General features: G+C 35.6%; 1 protein-coding gene across 3 annotated transcripts in view; it reads right to left on the bottom strand.

Moving 5' to 3' along the window:
- LOC113552974 (transcriptional activator cubitus interruptus) overlaps nt 1–24,642 on the bottom strand; it is a 37,386-nt gene that overhangs the window by 4,028 nt on the left and 8,716 nt on the right. Inside the window, exons 2-5 of one of the 3 annotated variants that reach the window (XM_026956049.2) lie at nt 23,819–24,192; nt 1,264–1,430; nt 415–797; nt 122–337 (exon numbers count right to left, since the gene is read on the bottom strand). In XM_026956049.2, coding sequence (XP_026811850.1) covers nt 122–337; nt 415–797; nt 1,264–1,430; nt 23,819–24,030 — 978 coding nt within the window. In that variant the 5' untranslated portion in view covers nt 24,031–24,192. Of the gene's footprint in view, nt 1–121; nt 338–414; nt 798–1,263; nt 1,431–4,062; nt 4,143–5,368; nt 5,621–23,818; nt 24,193–24,642 lie in introns of those variants that run through there. The other 2 variants (XM_026956051.2, XM_026956050.2) reach the window with 2 other exon arrangements.

Here is a 24,642-nt window from a genome sequence, read left to right as displayed (position 1 = left end):
CTTCGAGCAATTATACATTTTAATGAATTCAATATCGGCGTACATTTATAATATTAATAATTATTATTATGGGTTGAAAATAATATTGAATAGTAATGAAGACAATAAATATTATATGTACCTGTACTAATACTGCCTGAGTCTGGTATTCTAGATTACAGTTCTTCCAGTGACAGTTAGTTTCGATAAAATCTGGTTCCCCTTTAAGGTCACTAATGGATTCCGGTGAGTTTTGTTTCGAGTCTTCGACGAGCTTTTGAGAAGACTTCTTTGAAGCCGATGCCGATTTCGATTTGGACCGTTCCTGTTTGATCTTGCACATGTCGTTGGCCAACATCTAATAACCATTTAACATTATATATAACGATACATAGCAATAAAAAAAATAGTCTTATAAATATAGAAACTACTTGCCTGTGAACTGCAGTCCTGCGAGGGTACAGGTAACATATGAATGTTATACGAAGGATGGTGAGCGGAGGACGGCATGGCGGCGGCGTTATGCCACGGCAAATGCAAGCCACTGGCGGATCGCAACAACTGTTGGACTTGGGGTGATATGACGGACGGGTGGTGTTGCATGGTAAACGCCAGCGGGTTTAGGTGGCCGTACGAACCGGACGTGCTCGAACTCCTAGAGCACGAAGCACCGTACGCTGCGGCGGCCGAGTATAGTGCACTCGGCGATGACCGAATCCTGCCATGTAGCTCTAGGTCCGGGGACGGTGACACGGACAGCGCCCGTTTCTTACCTTGACGCGAGAAGCTTTGTGCCAACGGGCTACATAGACCCGAACCTATTAATCACGATTGATGATGGTTAATAACAACGGCTTTAGTAGTATATATATACGTTTGGAGTTAGATGGTTGAAAAGAAGGTAAGACAAATTCGAGAAGAATGCTAAAATTAGATTTATATGAAAATATTTTTGAAATTAAAAACAGTATGCATTTTTTTCAATCACGCTGTTACTATTTATTACTATCATAAAGTAATTATTTGATTGTTTTCATTTCACTATATCATAATAAAAGGCAAGCGATTAAGATACCAAGTATAATCATTAAAGTAAACTATATCAAGGAAGACAATATAATCAATGTTTTAAAAATTGTGTAATACTGAAATTTAATGTATTTAAAAAACAAATTTGTTAAGGCACCGTCCAGATGTTACCTAGTATTCACTTTTCAGAGCAAGTTTCGAGGACATCAAAACACTATTATATTTTAGCATTATCATTATGTTTATTCTACTTACTCAGGGAACCGACTGTTGCAAACGACGAACAGATATCCATACAGTTGAAACGAAGCGGATGGGGGAAATCGGCTGGATGGGGGTGCGGATGGTGTGGCGGCAGGACGCCACCCGCCCCCCTCCGAACTAAGTCACCTGATCCTCCAACACCGCAACTCCCGACTAAGCTGTAAACAAGCAAAACATACACATGGCTATAAATATACGTACATATAATATTATAATATATATAGAATATCAGTAAAATTATTATCACTGGTGCAAGGACCCCGGATGGGCTGGTTACCGAACATAAACAGCTTGCTAAACAAAACCATAAACTTTGCAGGCCCCATAAAACACAACACCTAATACACTGCAAGAGTCGTGTCTATTCGTGTGCCGGGTGGTTATTTAAAACCTATACGCATACAACATAACATAATCAAAAAGCGCTGTTCGACAAACTTGTGGGCCAAAGACATGTACGTACTAACTCGTAAAATATGTTAATTCTGAATGTTGAAGCCAAGTAAACCCAGCTTTCATACTAATTATTATTATTGTTAGTGACAGCAGCGAGTTTGTTGCGAATGCCAAAGAATAAAAAATAACTGTTGCCAATTACCTCTATTCGCACGCCGTGTTTAATAAAATAGAACAACTTATTAGGCTGAGCGAATAACGCAGTGCGTGTAAAAGTCCATATACATTATTACTACCAAACACACAATGCGAGTCGTTTGTTTATTGTTTAAAAATAAAGAAACTCGAGACGATCGATAAAGATTTAAAAAAAAATAGTATAAATAACACGGGAAAGTAATTAATTTTTAGCAACTATAAATAATAAAATTAAAGGTTTAAACTTATATACAAATTATGAGTTCATAAATATCAATTATGATAAACCAATGTTGATTTCATATTAAATTATTATTAAATCACAATAAATTAATTCCATACGTATATTTAAGATATATTAGTATGTTATACTTCATGTATATCTATGCATAATTTTAACTGATATTTATATTGTTGATCCTAAAATTAATTTAAGTTACGTCGTATGTATCTAATTTACTAAAATTTTCACGTTAAAAATTGTTCTCTCATCACTGTCATTGTCGTTATCGCAACAAAACAATTTTCCAAAAGCCTTCATAATATTATCAGAATATTATAACAGTGGCGTGTTATTTGTTTAGACGTGGGAATATCTAAACGTATATGCGCGGAACGTAAGGCTATTATGATGACAGTGACGATTCGTAATGGTCGTCTGGTGACGGGTGGTGGCGGTAAACTAAATATTATATAGGTACGTTTTATGGTAAAATTCAAGCGGTGTTTTGGTAGACGTCTGTTGTGGCTCATCATCTCAGAGCGGATTCGTAAAAATAAAAACGAGAAATGAGAACCGACGCACAGTTGTTGTATATCAAAAAACGTGTTCGGCGCTAAACGAATCGTGTCGGCTGACAACCTATATATAATATCATGGATAATACGAGAAGCAGCAAGAGTGGCAGGCAGAAGGAGCACTGTCGGTGGTGCTGTAAAAATTCCCGGACAAGTCGGTGTTGTCCTTTTCGAAAAGAGAGTTTTATTTTAACGACGATAGCCGGGGCCATGTGCGGCGGCGGCGAGAGCGAGCTGTTGATTTACGACACTATTTTCAGATGTCGGCGGCGGTGGCGTATTATATACCTCTACACATAGAGGAACATATTATATTTTATATATACCGATACACACTCGTATTTAAATGTATATACGATTGGCATCCTGTGAACTATTTCCGGGAGAGGCTTTTCATCGTAATATTTTATTCATTTTCTCGTGCGTTCTTCGTCATGGTTGCAGCGGGTACAGCACGTTGCCAACTACGTATAATATTATATACAAGAGGTGCATAATGATTTTTTTTTATCGTACACCAGAAAATGTCCTAGGCAAAACGAATGAATTTTAAATTTTAGGAATACAAACTTATAATAGTTGTAATAAAATGTATAAGACGGTATTATACATTATATATAACTAGGTAAAATAAATAAAAATTTAAAAATGCATTAATTAATTGACTGATTCACAATAAAAGAACCACTCTGTATACAACAGTGTACACACTTATGTACATAACGCTGTACGAGACTACTTCGTCATATCAATTACGAAGATGAAGACGCGCTTTTTAGCGTACGTATAGCTTCCGTTTTGCTTGTTCGTGGCATCGCACATCGTTATAATTAAAATACGGACATTATAATTAAAGTCATAATTTTATGGTGATAATAGGTAGTAATTATTTATTATTACTGTCGATAGTATGTATTGAAAGGAAAATTATATAAACAGTACAATAATATTGCAACTCAATCTGTAAATAGTACCTAGACACCGGCTATTTAATCTTTCAATTATAATTCTTTAACGTTACGAGTTCGTGACCATAAGGATTGGACGAACCATGGGCCATTATTCATTAATTCCTCTACGTTATTCAAATACACGACTCATAATAATAATATAGTAGTGTTCATTTATTATTATAAATCCTCAGCGATATTTTTTTTTCTTTCCCGCCGTATCCTCCTCTCACTTCACCGTCACATACCGATACACGGCAGCAGCGACACTATACGATTATATACTGTATTTATCGTACAGTTTTACGGCCGAGCGTTTCAGACATGTTAATTTTTTCCTTTATTTTTTTTTTTTTTTACCATGCGGCGGCAAATTGAATAATCGAACAAACTAGAACTATTGGATTTGAAAGACAAAAAAAATTTCAAAGTAAAAAAAACCACGCACCGTTTCCTCTTTATCATTGCACCGGACGGCCGACGACGAAGCATGATTGGTGGTGGTTTAGGCATGTGTTCAATTTGTTAGATCACAGATAAACATTTCGATATAATAATGCCAGTGATGGAATGCAACTGGCCGTGAATTTCTTAGAACCGAACAGCAGGACGTTGAATTTTGAATTCTCGCCGTCCTTTTTTTTTGTTCCCCCACCCCCATTCTGCCCTTCTATACAGATGTATTTAGACTTGTTCTCTCTCGACGTCCACATTACATTATATTATTATTATATTATTCTCCCTTTTGCCGAGTCTTTGTAGACATATTTATACCCTGTGAGAATTACACACTAAAAAAAAAATAAAATAAAATCAGGTGTACCTACATTCAACAACTCGCATTTTGTAATATATACATACCTATATAAATGTTTCTCTTTATGCGGACGGGTCGAAAAGGACGTGAACGTGAATAAAATATACTTTATTGGGGGTTGGTGGTAATGTACAAACTGACACATAAAATAGTAGTATTAACATGATGGTAACTTTCTTGATTGTAGCCAAGTTTCGTACATGGTCGATGAAGCGCGAGAAACTTGAAAATATATTTTATCACTTGTCTCTGATGACGTAAAGAGTTAATAAAAACACCAGTTCTTGACGGCGGACATAATTTTGACAGAAAAACAACGCCGCCATAGTCGTCATTGGACGATGTCCAGGCCTTATACGAGATATATTTATGATTACAATATATCTGCCGCAATTATAATGCCGTTTTATTCGGGTCGACGGAGAAAAATTTTATCGTCCAAATAAGAAATTTAAAAAAAAACAGTTGACGAACCAGAACTTTTTTTGTCAATTTCTACAATAATTCCTCTCCATTAGTCATTTTTTTATGTCTATACAAATCACATCCGAAACAATTTGAGTTGTTTAAGAAACCGTCGTCCTGTAAACTCTAACAGAATGTGTCATCATCGACTACTATGAACAACTGCGGCAGCAGTGAGAAAAATAGTAATTGTACGTACTTATTTTCAGCTTGACAACAATAACAGGTGCATTATGTAAACGTGCCGCAATCACGGTACAATACTATAATGTTTGTTGTTGGTATATGGGCAATAGGCATAATAATAATATATAATATGATACGATGGCTACACATATTATAGACTGCAGGACTATAATAATAATATACTATTTCGTTTGAAGACCGACTCGGGAAAAACTTTCTGACTCGACTCTACCCTCCACCGCTCGAATCGATATACCCTCTACATCATCTCTTTTGGGCTACGAACCTGTGGGTGCATGGTGTACGTCACTTTGTAGCTATTTGCACGACGGCCGAACTATACGATCGTGGATTGTATACTGCTATTTGATAAAGGTATTTAATGGATGACGACGGTTATCGCGAATGTGCTCTTTAAGCGATGGCGGCGATCTCGCGGACTTAGGTACGGCTGTTACTCGACGGCGGCGACGGCGACGGCGACGGCGACCAGGACGAGAGAACGACGAGCACGACGCACACATCGCACCACAAAACCGAATCGTCGACTGAGGCAGCGCGCGCGCGCGGTTACCGCAGCCACGCCACGACGGACCACCCAAGTGTGCGACTACGACGCGGACCGGAGTGAGACGCGCATGGTGACGTCACGACTCACGGCTATGCGGTGCACGGTGTAGGTAATATAATAATAACAATATATATATATAACAATAATAACATCATCATCTCCTTCTCTATCTCTCGTCCGTGTTGGTTTATGGTCTCATCTCGCAATCACGTTATCAGTTTATGTGTGATTATACGAGCTGGTAGACTCGACGGCGTCGCCCGATTAATATTCGCTGTTTTTAGTGACTGTCACCCCGCCTATTAGTTTTATAGTCGTAGACCGTGTGTATACAATTATTATTAGTCTTATGATTTTTAAAATACTTAAAAATGTACTGACCTAAAGAAAATCATCGAAAAGGTACAACAAATTTGATTTATTCGTCTTGATATTTAATTAAGTCTTCGTGATGACCAGAGAAGCCGCAGAACACATCAATCGAAGAATTTCGTTCGTACAAAAAATGTTATTTCATTAATTCTCATTGGCACTCTTATACGGTCAGAATTTTTGCTACATCATCTGACGATGACGGCCTTCGCCCGTTCATTTTATACATCGATAGTTGTCGGCTTGTCGCGTTAAATGATAATATGGCGTCCTGTTACCCTATTTTTATAATTATATGACAAGCTCTCGTTTAATTCATACTTATTCGCAAAGGAATTGGGCCTCAGATGGTCTTAAGTTAGCGATTAATAAGTTTCCTAGTCGAAATCGGAGAAATTCCCTCAAAGGGTTCTAATGGGAACCGGCAAAGAATTGATGCGCAACCCTATGAAAATGATTGGACAAATAATATTAATATATGTATTACGGTACATATAGATTATAGACTGTAACAAATGGAATCAGTCACCGAGTCTTATTTCCACAGAGAATGGAATATTATGTTCAGCTAATTACACCTCCTGTACGTAGTGAAGTGTACTCCATCATAACGTGGTATAGCCGTTACAACGCGGTTGTGTTGATATAATATTATGTACGCAGTGCGACGTGTGTATCGACTGTATCGTACACAGCGGACAAAATGAAATTATCAACGCGGACGAACCAATCGCGAGAACGGGATCGATGTGGCGGTGAGACTATAATGTATGTGTATATATATACGTGATATCGTTATTTATTTCGGTATAATTTTGTTTTCACTCTCCCGCCCGCCCACCACGTGTATTATAGTATAATATCTAACCCACCCATATTATATAGGTATTACCAGGTCTTTTTCTTTTCGGCGCGATCGCTGTATAATATGCAATTACATATTATATACGCCGCGGTTCTCCCGGTCTGGCGTTTTTCCCTCCTACACCACGACCCGCGGAGACCCAGCATCGCCGCAGACTCCGCGTTATATTATTATATAGTTTTCGTCACGATTTTATTCGTATTTATTTTTTTTTCGTCCGCTTTTCTCGTTTTACGACCGACAATGATTATACTCGCGCTTCGTACCTATAGGTATACATTATAATATATTCGTACACAATATTATGATACACGCGGCGTGTGTAAAGAGTAATGTCTTCATGAAGGCCGTCGTCGTCGAAGGGGGACGGGCCCGACACGCCGTCGCGTCGCCGCGGACTGCGGTGTAACGTACGAACACATAAATACACACACATATATATATATATATATGTATAATTTATTATATTATAATATAACGGCAATGGACGCGCCCCCCTTGCGCGCCGTGGTCCAACCGCCTCCGCCATTAACGTTGTACACCGCGAGCGGGGTCGTCGGACGGGTTTATTATTATATTTGTTTATCCGTTTCACAGTCGAGTTTTCGTAAAAAAGAAATTTAGAAAAAAAATTAGGGAGGCGTAGGTGGCGTTTTTTTCCGATGGGGTCACCCGCGCGCCTCAGCAGAGACTCACGTATACCAGTACCTGAGTATAAAGGTCGTTGTTACCGTTGTTATTTGATCCCATTATACGCGTCGCCCGATGAATCGGTCCAATTAAAGAATGCGTGCAAGTTATAATAATATCATCGCATTATTATTATTATTATTATAAAGACGGATAAAAAGTCGGTTCGCGCGCGTGCAGTCGAATACATGTAGGAGGCAGGAATACCATATAATATGTACGCTCGCGATGATTTACAACTGGTCGGGCGATTTATCGCCGCCGAGCGCTGCATATGCGCGCAAGCGGGACGCATATATAATACAATATCGTTCGCTATACATGTATAATAACGTATAATATAATACAACATAATATTATTATTGTATCGTATATATTGTTATATATATATATATATATATTGCAGCAGTCACCTAGCTGTGTATACGCGCGTATATAGGTATAATTTTTTTTCTCGTGAAATGTCAGCGCGGGCACGACGAAAAGAAAAAAAAAACCGCGCACGCATATTATCTCCATCGAGCGTAATTTACAATAATACGCGCGGGGTCAACATTTATATATATATACACGTGTGTGTGTTGTACAGGTATTTATATACGATTCTCCACTCCTACGTGGTGCTCTGATGATGAATAATGGAAGCACATAAGTCACTGTACTACTTAGGTATACGACGCGTACAATAAGACGTATTATTATTATATTATAGCCGTATACGAATGTAACTATATACATATATATATATTTATATGGGGACGAATAACGGCGATACACTATATAATACAACAAAATTATAATATACGATACGAGCGCGTGTATAAATTATATGCATATATTGCACAGTAAGTTCCGCTTAACGTGATCACTGATCACCAAGGTACAGATCATTTTCTTGTTTTTAATTATTATTTAAGGTTCTTATACTATTATAAATTGAAAACACGTTTTATAAAATATCTTATTATTATTACACCGAATGTAAGTTTTAAGCAAATTAAAGTATCAATCAATGTGTATTAAGTTAAAATTAGGATACACCTACGCAATATATATATTATGTTCAAACGTAGTTAGATAAATGTTAAAAGTAATTAATAATTTCAACTTTAATAATACACGAAACAGTGGTAATTATATTAATTATAATCAAAATTGTCAGTACCTATCGCCAAACTTTTTAATACCTCGTAAATGGCAGTATATAAAAACACCATTATTCAAATAGTACAGATATTATACTAAAAAAAGATCAATTTATTTCTGGAATATATTATGATTTGCCTAAAGTTTTTCATTTTCGAATCCAATAAATGGTGATCACAATAATCGTAACTCACTGTATACCTAGTGTACCTATAGATATTATGTATGTGACGGTTCGTGTTTTTGGTGTGCAATAGAAACGCTGATCATATACGTAGCTGTATACTCACTAGTAAAATATACGTATGCGAACTGTCGTGCCGCAAAGAAGAAATAAGTAAGAAAAAAAATCTTATTCGTCTTACTATGTGTTTTCGCTGTAACGGGCATGATCGGTTTTTAATCGAAACCGTCGCCTTAGTATACAATATGATGTATAATATGAATATAACAATATATTTTACGATAATGATGTTATTATCATAATAATATATTATTTAGTATAACATTATGTTGTTATGAGACTTCTGGTGTGCGCTAGGTAGGACGTAGATACGCCGGGGGAGAGGGTTAATTAAAAAAATCGACATATTTCGTGTAGTTGATGTAATACCTGTAGCCTACAGGTAAGACAGTAAGTTATCATATTATATTGCTCGCGTTATATTGTATGATCATTACGGGTATTAACGTGACACGTCTTAATTAACGCGCCACTATAATACGGTCCATTGTTGTAAAACGATTGCGGATGAGACGTCGGTCCGAGCAGAAGCGACTTTATATACACACGATACATGCAGCTACGACGACGGCTGCTGCGGGACAGGAACAAAAGAGAATCGTGAAAAACGTACATAATACTACGCGTATGCATTAAATTACATTATATTATACGAACTCGAGCAGACATAGTATAATATGTATATGTAGATATAAATTCATGTATATATAAGTACACCGGGTGCGCGTGGTTAACGTGCTGACGCGGTTGGCGGAAGGGTAAGGGTTGAGGGAATCGTACGCGACAGTAGTGACTATAATAATAATATAGGAAACAAAATAATAAATTCCAAACGCTCTACAATGGTGACTTTATTTTAAGGCGTTGTAGCACATAGTAAGTACGTAGTACCGTGTCCGACGGAACTGCAGCTATATATAGAGGTACCTACCATCGTGTGTGCGTGTGACGAACGCGAGCATTTCAATGTAAATTACTATAATTTCTTACTGTTCACCTAATGATGATGATAATAATAACAATATACGTACAACACGATAATTTACATAATATTTCAACGGGTTTGCCAGCGCCTAAACTAATTTTTACCTGCCTCCATATTATTATAATACCTATATACTACCTATATATCGTATAAAAATTCTCGTTTGTTTGTGTTTGTCTCGCGCAAGTATAAATGTGTGTGTGTGTGTGTGTGTTTGAAACATTCAAATCAGCTCGACTATTGTCACGCGCGCGTATAACGACCGTGTTTAAAAGACGGCATTATATAGGTACACACGGAAAACGTGTCTATACAGGAAGACTCTAGACACACACACACACATTGATACATCAGATACGACATCGACGTGTATATTATTATAATATGCGTGTACGAGACGACGACTCTGTTACACTCCAAGAAACGCTGCTGATGCTATTGCTGTTCGTTTCAATCTGAACGTAATCGTCGCGTACGATATATAAATTAAGTCATTCTTTTCGGTAAATACATACTTTGTGAATGCCCTCCCCTCCACAATCAGCATTAGAGTCTGTGCGTTTGAAAATGTATATTATTTAGCGTTTTCGTAAATTACAGTCGACGGCGACGAGGCGGTGCCGTAAACGGTATTTAATTACGCGCGAAAACCAGTTCTGTGTATTGGGGGCCATAATAACATATTAAAATGTTATAACGACATCATAATGCATCTATATTCTATACATGTATATAAACGCGGGCGTATAATTTATTTAACATACGAATTAATTTTTCTATCGTAAATATTTTTTAATCGGAAAATAATTTAAGAGAAGGGGATAATATAATGTATATATATAGATAATACGTCAGTTATTGGTTGGGATAAGATTATTATTATAATATCCACGACGACGGTTGCGGCATTGTTATTATAATATTATATTTCGGTGAGTATTAGTCTTACGCAGATATCGTTCACAGGCGTGGAGTTGTAAAATACGTGAGGTATTATACGATGCAGGTATATTATTCATTATTTTTCGACGGTGCGGTAATAGACGGTAGGAGACGGAACATTGCTCGGTTGCCGGCGAGTGGGGGGAGGGAAGGACGAAGCGAACAAATGAAGTGATTATCTTGTAACATGATATATACTATTATTATAATATAACACAATGCGGGGGCAAGGGGAAATTACTCGTCGGCTGTAGGACGAGAGGGTTAAGACGCGACGCGAATACCAATAACGATTGATATTCGTTAGCACTTAGTGTTCACACACACACTCACATACATAATATGCGTATGTATTTGTCTTATATAGTAGTAGTAGTAGTAATAGTAGTAGTCACGTCATACGCAAACACTCATATATTATATAAGTTTATATACGAATAATAAACGTATATTGTACGAAGATGCGCGCGTCCTGAACGCGAAGGACGACGATGACAGTGTCGCGAACAGGACGAAGAGAAGAGTGTGTGCACGTGTGTGTGTGCGTGTGTGTCGTTCACGTGCACCTTGTACGTTGTATTATATGTAAATAATATAAATCCCCACGATTGTGTTGCCCGAGACCGGGATTCAGTTGTTATTTATTATATAAAGTCGTTTGTGTGTACGTTTTTTTTTCTTCTGCTGTATAGTGGCGACGAGGTACTTCTCTCTCCGCAGTCATTTCCCCCTTGTATATTACTGGTCTCGTTGGCATTCAACTGCTGCTGACGACTGCAACGAAGACGACGACGACGACCACCACCACCACCACCACCACCATCATCATCATCACCACCAACACTACATACGTAGTGTATATAAATATATACACACACAGTGCGTGCGTGTGTAATAATAATAATATAAGAGATCAGGACGGCGATTCTGTGCGAGTCTTGTTCTTCTCCCCCCGCACCGTGTCCTACCGGAACGACCGGCTGCTGCTGCTGCTGCTGCTGCCGTTATGGTCACGTCCTTCTCGCACATCATACTATCTTTCTCCGTCTCATTCGGCTATCTCTTCTCACGTGTGTATATATATAATACTTCTTATCCGCCGCCGTGGCCATTCCACGAGCCTTATTATACCTCGCGCGCTTCGTCGCTTCCATGCATTGATTTACTGACCGCACTCTCACGGCCTACGATACACACATATATATTTGTTTAAATAGATACACTGCAGAGTACAAAGATTATGTGTACAAAGAGGTTGTAATCAGTGGGCTCTTTTGATTTTCTATATTTGTAAGTATTATGTATGCGCGACGTTTCTTTCTGCTTGCTCGTCGCTTTCAATCTATATGTAAAATATAAATGACGACAGAATCGCGATGGATGTAAGAGAAAAAGAGACCTTGTCATCTTAAATAGTCTATAGTCCTATGGAAATATTTTGCACGTAGCACGTGTCTGTGCACCGGATCGAATCAGTGGTATAAATAGGTGGTATACCAGTATAGTGCACATAATATATATATTATATACGACCTAAACATAATCCTTATAATATAGTAGGTATATATATATATATATATATATATATATTGAAGACGACGGTGCAGCATTGAAAAAGTGTATAGGGTCGCAGTGGGGTATTCGCTGAGTGGACCTTATTGTTCACAGCCTTGTCCGACATCGCGGTAAAATGCCCATCATATGCGACATGTAGAAGAAAAGAAAAATCACAATGAAACACAAAAGAAGAACTCATGGTACCGGTTCTTTTTTGCTCTCGGTTCGAATATTATTATTATGTATTTCATCCTTGACTAAATGTTTTTAAAAATTGTTAGGACTCTGGTGAAAAGGATTCCGGTCGGGCAATAATCGTTTTAATGCTCCTGCTGCAGTAATCTCGGACGCGTCGGTAAAAGAAAACCGTCGAATACTTTACGCGATGATTTTTTTTTGCTTATAACACATTGTATTTAGAATATGTATGTAATAATTTATAGGAATATTTGCGGTGCGCGTGTACAAATACTGCTTTGATACAATAATGAATGCATCTTATAGTCAACACTTATGTGACACGCGGTATACAATATACGTGCAATGTGCAGCTATTAATGCAAATACGCCAGACACCTGTTTGCTGTGTGTAGTAGACGTGTAGTTGTAACTTATAATAATGTTTGAGTCTGACACACAGATTAGTTAAAAAAAAAAAAAAAAATAATAATGATATAATAATTGTGTGTTTTTAATGGGTACGATGAAATATAATAAAATAACTCAGTTTTATGAATTGATATAACATTTTTCAGTGTAGAAGAGAATTATTAATAATGTGCAGTATATTATATTTTATGGTAAGTGTGAACGTATGGCCCGATCGATTACCTGTTAAGGTCTGGATTCGAAATAAATATATTATATAAACATTATAAAGACAAGTAAGCCAATCACGTCTATAAAATTTATTATATGGTTAACGAAAACGGGAGAGTAATAAATGGAATTTAATTCGTTCCGATTAGCGTGTTTAAAATATATATATATATATATATGTATATAAACATTTTTTTTCACTTCCCCTCTCGTCCCATAGTTGCGTAAAAGAAGTCTGCAGCGCGTCTCATTTCGATTGAGCTTTCCGCCACAAAACGGCCGTTAAAAAAAATGTACACATATATATTATATTATATATATAAAAAAAATAATAATAATGATAATGAAAAAAAGACTACAGGTTTTGGTCGTCAGATAAGCGCATAAAACTGGTTCCTAATAAATCTGTCAAACCTCATAATAGCATTTAGCTCGTGTTTCAGTTCTTATTTGGAACCCGTTTATTTATTTATTATTTCTATATATATATATACACAGACACGCGCACGCGTTATATACACACAGCGCACATGTGTGTGTATGTTTTTTCACGGACTCACAATACACAAAGACCTATTAGCGAGCTTATTATTATTATTATTATTATTATTATTATCATTATTATTAATACTATTATCGTCTCTGTCGTTTTTATCCACTTTCGGATGACAGGCCATAGTGGAATGTGTGCGACGTCGGTTGCGTCGCAGATTCATCGGCTGGGAAGACTTTATAATAATATAATACATAAACTGACTTCTGAACATATTATTGTCTTAGCGGCGGCTGTCGATATAATACAGTCGCGGCAGTAATATATACGATGATACGCGCGTTCAAACGGGAGGACAGTTACATTATCATCATGCGTATCGTAGATTACGACGTTCCGATACCGGTGGAAAACGTTCGATTCGTCTTCTCGTGATTTTAAATATTAACACGAAAGCATCACGTCATAATATGTTTGTACGAAATATTATTATTATTATGGCTTGTACGAAAATTATTTTTTATCGGCTTCGCCGCCCGACGACGATATTATTATTATTTGATAATCTTTGCTCGGGGTTATTAATTTGTCTGCGATTTCACACCACCTCATCCATCCACCGTCAAGGGCGCATTAAGTGTCGAAATGTATACACGGAGTGGGCGTGGTCTACTGTAGACAACAAAAAATAATATATTTCATCAATCTATCCGGCGGAGAGCCCAATTAAATGCACGTGTGCGTTTCAAGCCGCCGTTGGCCAATTAGACTGGGAGCCATCTGCCGGGTCGCGGGGCTAGGGAGGTGCGCTGCTACAGGTAAACAATTAGTATGGATGCTCGCGCGTCCGTAGTGTTATGTCGACTACAGAAATCGGACCGACCGAATAATTCCAACAGCAAACTATAATGTCGATAGTCAAATTTACGTATTATCTCTGTGGATGAAACAGATGGAAATATTTAATAATTTAATAATTTAACTAAAATTGTATACAATAATATACCTACCTATATGGTAAAAAAATTAGTTTCTATTTATCGTAATTTAATTTCCTTAGAATAAGTAGATATTCGAAGAATACTGCTTACGGGACTTGGACAGAATTAGCCCCTCAAATCATTCACAAAACTATATCCAAAATAATGCATATGTTCGACGAATATTATTGTTTTATAGCGTAAGTTTTACAGTATGGGAACAATTTGATATTCTTTAAATATAAAAATAAATTGGATTTTATAGGTATATTGGTTTAAAGTTACAGTTTATACCTAGTAAATAAATTGTATCTTTAACTAATCGGTCTCACATCGGAAATAAAGATATTATTTAAGTTCAATTAAATATTGATGTCTTACTGCTATAGAAATATTACGTTTGATTGTTATTAGCTGTGATAATTTGTATGTTTTTAGTGTACAATAAACAGCAATATTTGAAAAGTTTATGGGGTCATAATAAGATGGGCGTGTTTGCCTAATTGTAAGGTTTATTTTAAAAATAAAATAAGCCTTAGTAAAATAGATGTTCTACTGAATCTCTTCAACTACACGCGCTTATTGTGTTACATAAATTTTAAAAATACGCTCATGTCTCTTTTTTTATGCGAATTCGTCGGTTTTTTCTGTTTATATAGGTAGGTATACAAATTTTTTTGTTTTTTGGTAGTTCGAACGACGACGCGATCCGCAAAACGGCGTGCACCTATACCCACCAATATATACATATACGACGCGCATTGGTTTCATTATATATAAACGAGCCAATTAGCCGAATCCGGTTCTCTCCTACTATCCGCTCGGTCTGTCTGTGCAGAGAGCTCCGGTCCCCGCCGAGTGTGTGCGTTGGAAACTAGTTTTTTTTTGCCGCGCTCATGCATACGTGTATATGTTTAGTACATATATATCTATATGATATATATATATATCGTTTTTATGACTTTATTTATTTCGAAATTGGCCTCCGGTGCGGATTAGCCGTTTGTGTTTAGGGCCGTGATTTAACGCGTTTCTCGGCCGGCTCGATTGTGAGGCGTGCACGCATTTATAATGCCGCCGCCGCCGCTACACTAACGGTGGCGGCGGCGAAGGGGAAATAAGTAATTATGTTTTCCGAAGTTTTCGGCTGGATAAAACGGCATAGTTAAAACAAACTGGTTTTTTATACTCCTTCGTCTCTCCCTGTATCTCTGATAGAGTAACAACCACTTTTTTCTTTCTTTTCTTCTTCTATTTTTTTTTTTTTTTTTGGAGGTTGTATTATGTATACGTATATTGACGGCGTAATAATATTCGGTCGGACCGCCTATTTTCCGCCCCACCGACAGCGGGAGCAGTACACACGCACACGTCGACATCACGGGCAATGGCTAGTGGAAATTTGATTTATCACGAGTTAGAAAAATTACACGCTGATAGAAAAGAGAAACCTTGATCAAGCAGAAACACGACGTAAAAGACTGCACCTGTATGGCGGTTCGTTGCCTCAGAAACGAGGGATTTTGGAAATATGCATACCTACTATACCTAACAATGATTTGTATGACACAATAAGGCTAGATTGATGAATATACATAGCTGAGGTGTTATAACATGATAACTTATACTGACGCGTATACACGAGGAACCCCGCTCCTTAGAGAATAAAAAAATATATAATATATATATATATGTAATATTGATTATTGTAAATTGTTTTATTTGCTCCTCCCTCGATTTTTTTTTATATTTGTACATGGTTGCTGTAAACTTATGTAGTGAATGAATATCGGTGATATGTAAATTATAATAATGCAAACATGGAATATTGTTAAAACGTTTAAAATTTAAATCTATACTTAATTAATACTTATATAGTTATATATACATTATTCCGATTATTTAGTGTTTTAAAAAATAGATATTTTTTGGCGAGGTAAGGACAATGTAGTACAGCTTTATTCAAAAAAATTTAATGGTATAGAAAAATTATTTAGATTGCCACCATGCTGCCTATATTGGTTTTACTTTTGGTCAGAATATTTATAAAAGCTATACAGTTTATAATAATAGGTATCTACCTACTTTTTTCCTATGAGGAGGGGGGGAGAGACAATTTTTATTTGAGAGCTAAAAAAGTGAATATTGTTCTTAGGGCAATTATTACTCTGCTTAATCCGGCGCACTGACATGACGTAATAATAACTGGTATTGTTATTATTATTATATATGTGGTGATATATATTTTGGACTGCGGTGGATAACATCCTCATTGCATTCAATTGGGTATCCATTTATAGTAATTGAAATTAATAAAGACTTGGCGGCGGCCCCGTGATTTGTCTTTTGTCCACCATCGTACATATATATAGAACAATAATTAACGACAATTGGCGAAAAGGACAATGTGTATACGCACGCACCGTCGTCGCTCTATAATATGATATTAAACATTATATTATTATATTATGTGCGCGTCTCAGGGACGTTTGGGTTAATGGCCTCACGCACGGGATCTCGGAATCATCATGATATTGGATTATTTTTTTGATATATAATGCACGTTGTTAATTCCATGTCGATTACCAAATATATACATTGTATTTTAAGTTTTTTCAACAATAACCAAAATTAATAATACTATAGTTCGCGGTTGTATATAATATTCGCTAAATGAGAGCTTTTTCTAAGCAGTTTTATTTCTATGATTAGAAATCTATCGAGAAATAAAGAATTTTTAAATATAATCCAGTTTTAAATCACTTATTGTTTAGTATATGCAGCTGGTAAATATTTATAAATATAAATAGTATCAGATAATTTTTTTTACCAGTTATATGACTGCAAAACTTTGAATTTGACTCAATAAACTGTTATAGTATTATACTTATATACACTTAATCACGAAACCAGTTAAAATGTACTTGCGTAATAAAGAAAATAGAATCGATAACTTAACATTGGTAAGGTTTGTAAGTGATGAGTGAATACGAAAAGCTAGTTTTTGATGAGAATTTGCACGTATAAAGGTCAAAGAGAGGAGTTGTGACTACATTCGAGCGAAAAAGAGACACAATACAATGGTCCTTCCTGTGCGACGCACACAACACTATATTATATAGTATGTGTACTCAGCTATATATACCGTCTGATTATCAGCAAAAAATACACCTCTGCAAATTCTCGAAGAACAACTGACTTTAGGTCGGGGTAAAAAAATCCCAACAGAAAATAAGATTACATATTATAACCGTTTGTAACGCAATCCCGCGAGTTATCGGGTCTTTATATCGTGTGCGGTTTTTTCTCTTTAAACTATGTATAAGCGTTATTATTAATAATATATCGTATATCATATTTTATACTATACACGTAGTTGTGCACATTATACACCCTGCAGTGTACGTTGCTTCTCCGCAACAACAGCCCACAAAACCATCACACGTGTGCCTAAAATTATATAAAAAAATGATTCAAAGCGAAACCTGATCGAAAATGAAATATTTTATATAAAAAAAGAAAAAAACATGAAACAATTTTCTCTAAAAAACCTTAAAAACTCTTATTTTGCTTTCCATACTTAAACCCATATTTAGTATATCGATATATTTATACATAGTAATATAATAAATAAATAATATTTCAGGTCAGTGTTTTGATAGTTTCTACTTTTCTAGCGTAATTAATACTCTCTGTATAATGACAAAAAAAAAAAAAAAAAAAAATTCATTTTTATGAAAAACGGACGTGTTGTACATACCAATATTTTGAAAACGTGAGCGAAATATCAATAAACAATCTATGTAAACTCATAGTTTCAAGATCTCTATAAAATATTATATACAATTAATACGTTCAATTTGCTACCAGATTGAACAGGTAGGCCTCATATGATTTGATCACTTGTCTTTTATAAGACGTAAAAAAATATATTGCCGTCCAGTGTCCAGCTGTAATAAATATATTCCCTGCAGCTTAGTTCGGAATCTAAAACGCTAAAAAATTACCTCGTCGTAGTCGTAAACCACGCGCGAAAATCGTCGTGCAAACCTACTGTACAACAACGATAATGATAATGATAAAAATAATAATAATAATAATTGTCGTCGTAGCAGTGTTTTGTATGGATAAAAAAAAAATAATAATAATAATAATATGTGCAATGCGCGGTGCGTGCAGATTATCGCCGTTTTTCCCAAGCCGAGTGAACGACTCATGTATGAGAGAAAAAAAAAACAAACCACCAGAAGACGGATGTAAAAAAATAACGTCGCGCAAGTATCCGTGATCGATTTCGAACGCGTATTCGAAATATGCTCGCCGCGCAGTGCGATGTTGTTCAAACAAACGTTTTTTTTTTTTTTCAATATACATTTTTTCCCTTCACATATTATATTATATTATTATATCGTCTTCCGTCCCACATATTATTATATATATACGACGATATATTATTATATTGTGTATTGTACGTGTACGTATTATTATTATTTTTTTTTCTTTTACTTTTTACAACAAATACCTTTACCGGTCCACCACCGGTCGTTTATGAGTTGCAGTGCAGTATGTGTGCATGTGAGTACGCGGCAATACAACATTCCTGTCCCGTGTCTTCCCCACAGAGGCGTGAATTCTTTTGAAAAACCTCTTTGCTATAATCTACACGCACACTGCACCACTCCGCGCAATGTAATCGCGTCGTCCTTCTGTGTGCTCGCCGAACGGTGTTTGTATATTATGAGGGGTGGGGGTGAACGATGGCCAGTGCAAAACACTATACCTCCTACTCCAATATTTGCGTGTGTTTATTAAATGCGTATAATAATATACAATAATAAAAAGTGTTATAAATGCACGTGAAGCACACAATAACGCTCGTCTGTGTACAAATAATTATTTTGTTCCACCTTTCGCCGAAATTCAGTGGCACTCACAAAGGGGTGTGTGGGTGTCATGTGACACCCGTATAAAATAATGAGTGGTGCATGCTATGGCAGTGTTGTTGTTGGTAGCAAAGGTCACCTGGACCGGGAATAAACAAAATCACACGATCCATAATAAAGTAGTTATGCAACTATAAAGTATAAGATTATATTGTTCTAATATATTGAAACACTATTAAAATGTTTTTTTATTAATTATAACTTATTATCCTTATTGTCATAACTTTTAAATATCATATAATTACCAATTTGAAGCTGTCTAAATATTACCTTAATGTATAATAGTTTTCTTTGTAATTGGTTAAATTTAGAAAAAGTATTTTAATTTTTAATTAATTTGTATAAATCATTTAACGAAACAACGTCTAGTGTAAATTATTGCGATAAAAAAGAGGTGTTCGGAACAATACAGTAACTTAAATACTTGAAATTGATAAACGTTAAGACATCTATTGATATACCTCACCTAAACAATTTAAAAATATTTTGTAAGTATTTAGTTTTAAAAAAGTTAAAGTGCGCAACTGTATGGATAGTAGTAATTCCTTAATATATTATATACTTTTTTTAATGTGTTCTTGACACTGAATTTAAAAAATATCGAATTACTGCAATTAGCGTGTGTAAAATGTTCAGACTTGCAAAGTCCAATGCATTTATTCGCGACAAGAGGTTTTCAGTATTACTGACCGTAGTACTTTTATTTTTTCTACCGTTCTCAGTATAAAGGTTTTACATTATAATATTATTATGCTATTATTACGTACGTGTGATGGGAACCGTTTGCGATCCCGTCCTGGTCAGCGTTTTGCAGACACCTATTTTATCGCGACACGGCGATCGTTTTATCGTTGTGCATATTATTATTTTTCCGCGGAGTCGCAATTCGGCAGATGGATCGGTCAAATTTCATTTGGAACAGATAAATTTGATATTTTAAACGGCGAGAAGATCGTTTATTTGTTCACACGTTTCGGTTTTTATTTTCCCGCCGTCACGTAACGGATTGCAGTGCGTTTCTCGGACGACGTATACCGCGGCGGCCATCGTATTAAACACTATACACTATTATAGTGTTAGTTCGCTTGTATCATGGCGTGACGTGTTTAATGTTTACTGTTTTTTTTTTTTTTTGTCAACACCCTAAGGACACGCGTAGATTTACAACGTCTCTGTCGTTATGGAGGAACTATTATAACTTATACGTGTTATGACCGCAGTTTGGATCTTATAAATATAATATTATACAGAGTGATTCACCATGCTCGATCCATGTAATAATACATTTTTTTTCATATACTGATTTTTTTATACTATACTCGAAAAGTGGTGATACAAACTTCTGTTTTCAAACAAAAACCCCACATTTTACTGCATATTATTAGGTGGATAATCTTCTAGAAATAAATAGAATAGTTTTTGAATTATTAAAATGTTCATACTAAGGGTACAAGTCGTTAACAATGATTTCACAAAAATATAAAAAAATTGTGTTATAATTGTAATATTATATATCTATATTGTTATTTAGTGATGTATTATATTTGAATTGATTTTACAAATTATAATGATAAATTCATGTAGATCACTAAAAATTTCAAATTAATATAATTACCATATTTTCCAAACCAATTATCATAGACCTATATGGTTAATATGCAAAGTTAAATAACTAAAAAACTACTCGTTCGGATTTTGATTTTGATCCATTTTCAGAAAAATTGACTACTAAATAATTTATTGTTTAAAGAGGAAGGTTTTCAATTTAAAATCAGAAATTTGTATTCCTACAAAGCGAGGTGTAAACAATTCAAACAAATTTTATATTTTAAAAATATGGTCTTTAAGTATATACTTAAAATTTTCAAAAATCAAATTTTGAATAACTTCTTTATTGAGAAGGAAAAAGGGACGAGCATGGTTTATGAATCACCATGTAGCTAACATGTAACTACCCTGAATACATTAATATAATACAATAATGTAATTGGCACTTCTCCTTTACAATATTACATGTTCACTGCCATTGCACTTGTCAAACGTTTGACGTCCGTCACGCCAAACGAAATCAGTAATTTACACGAGCTCGTGCGCACGTTCGCTCATCGTCTGTTGTAGACGAAACGCATAAAACACTAAACGTTTTTAACAATAATACAGTACCGCGAGTACCGTAACTATATTATATACGTACAAAATGCGACTTATGAGTTAGTAAAACGTTGTTGCAAGTATAATATATTATTATACGGGCGAGAATGCGACGATAAAATATAGATATGAGAATATTATATACCGTATAGAGACTCACATGTAAACCAGTTTTCGGATCTCTGTGTCCTATATTATACTTATTTTTTTTTTCGTAAGAAAATAACCAAACGCAATAGTTCTATGTATGCGAGTATAGGAGTCATACCTATAATATTATTATCAACGAATCGAAAACTCGTAAATCGTATTTATAATTTACTTGCGGCTGTTGCACTAGAATACTACTATAATACTATGTAATTGAGAGATGGACGTTCAACCGTTGATAAGTATAAGAAAAAGAAGTAGACGAATATATACTCATACGGGGATGATTATTGATTGGGGCAAGAGGGTGCACTTCATACATTTTGTTATTATACCGAATTATGTTCGGTTATCAAATAATAAATAAATATTAATTTACTGTTGTTGTTATATAATATTTTAAATTTCATCTCAGGCCTGTACCTTCCTCTATTAAAATTCGATTGCCATTAACGCTCTTATAGGAATTTATTATACTGTGTGTTATATATATATATATATTATATACTTCTTATATTCACTAACGTTTTCAGTGCCCAAGGATAATTGTGGAGAATGTCGCCAGATCACGGCCCAAAATAAACCTTTTTTGCTTTTTCACATCCCATAGCTCGTACAAAGTAGGTGGGAAATACTGTTTTTCAATGGTTATTAAAACTGAATGATATCTAGGAGAAGTTTTTATTTGTACTGTATTTATTTTATTTATACGAAGATACTTTATTTTAGAAACCAATGTGTGTTCGGTTGCTATCAGAATCTTATAATCTTATATCTTGGGAAGTAATAAAGCAACCTGAATTCGAATTGAAATCGGAGATCACCAATTATGACGACAAAGAGCGAAAAAGGGTCTCTTCCGTCGACGCTTCGGTTGTCGTGAGAATAAAGTCGACTTTTGTTGTGCTCACGTACCTAATTGTTTATTTTTCTGAAAATAACTTTGTATAGGTTCGAAAATACTAAACACCAATTCCAAAAATTTGCAATACAGTAATTTATACGATAAAAAGACTATATTACTTTTGTATCGAAAAAATTCTTTAAAATGAATGGAAACTGATAATATAAATACAGTATAAATTCGAAAAAAGTTAACAATTATTTAATATAAAATGTTTAAACTCTAGACTGTAATATTATTATTTATTTTTTTCAAAGTCTATTAAACACAGAATGCAGTATCCGTGTAATTGTTGTACTACACACGTGTAACCGAATTAGCAGATAATGATGACATGGACAAGTTTATCGGACGTTAGTTGAATATAATAGTTGGTAGCTATAATACCCAAATAAGATAATATATATGTATGTACGAGTATTCGTATAATACTAGGTGTGTCCGTGAACAAAAGTAAGGCAGAACGATAGGTAGAATGATTTGCAAGATAATTCTATAAATCAAGAATATCATATCCATTTATAATGGTTATATTATTTTCTGTAAACAATGGCAACTAAGCAGCTACGACTACCCTTTCCTCCAGAAAATAATATTTTATTATTGTAGATAACTTCTTTAGGACTCTACTCATTTCAGTAATTCCCATTATTATAATATTATCAACTACCTACATTATTCTTTTTAAACCTAATTAGGTGATATTATTTTTGAAATTTTTGGGAGGTCTAAAAATTGGACTGATAGTACATTACGACAAAGTACATAAATCAAGCATGACGGTTTTTTCGGAGTTGGTAAGTTCTTGAGGTGCTATGACCCACCACTAGAATATACATGTATATAAAATATAGTGATGCAACAGCAGTGAATTCGATTCTCGATAGTCTCTTCATAGTAATATATAATATTGTTGTTAAATACCTGTGTGGTATCGGCTGGTGAAACGCGCCCATGCTGGACGTTGACGGGCTCGACGTGGCGGGCGGTATGAGGCTGGGGTTCCATATGCACGATCCTCTGGCGTCCGGGGGTGGCGGCGGGGCCGCAGCGGCCGACAGCGGGAACTGCAGGGACAGCCCGACAGAGTAATCGAACGGATTCGGGTACAGCATACTGGTCTCCTTGTCAGGCATACCGGAGGACACCGCCGCGGCGATGGTGCTGCGGGCGGATGCGATTTGGACCCGAACGGCTAAACGCCGTTGACCGTACGACGGCCATACACACGTTACACCTGTTGCTGCGGACGGGATGAGTGTCGTCACCCGTGCGATACAGGTAGGTACTGCTGATACCTGCGGAGAGAGACAGAAAAAAAATATATTGAAGTGCGCGTTTCGTGGAGAGGCGTTATTCGGGCAAAAACGTGTTGGGGTCGCGTTATTATTATATTATATTTTTTTTCCACCGGACTCTGAACAACCGGCACAATGCATCCATCAGGGCCCCGTCGAGGGGGTGGACGTTATAAAATATACATATATCGATGGCCTTTTACAAATATATATATACATACTCGCAATATAATATATAATATATTATATGATAGTACCCTAAACGTCTTAAACTCGTATACATATTATACACGATATATATGTATAACGTGTTTGTATATTATAAAATATATAGAGTTAGGTGGGCAGGTTACGGTTATATTGTATTGTATAGAGATATCTATAGGTATGTCGCGGTCATAAAATAGGACGTATAATATGAAATGTATACATGTATAATGTACGGGCATG

The sequence above is a fragment of the Rhopalosiphum maidis genome, chromosome 2, assembly GCF_003676215.2.
Source record: "Rhopalosiphum maidis isolate BTI-1 chromosome 2, ASM367621v3, whole genome shotgun sequence".
Classification (NCBI taxonomy): domain Eukaryota; kingdom Metazoa; phylum Arthropoda; class Insecta; order Hemiptera; family Aphididae; genus Rhopalosiphum; species Rhopalosiphum maidis.
The sequence above is the reverse complement of the archived record's forward strand: the minus strand, read 5'-3'. Positions and strand labels throughout refer to the sequence as shown.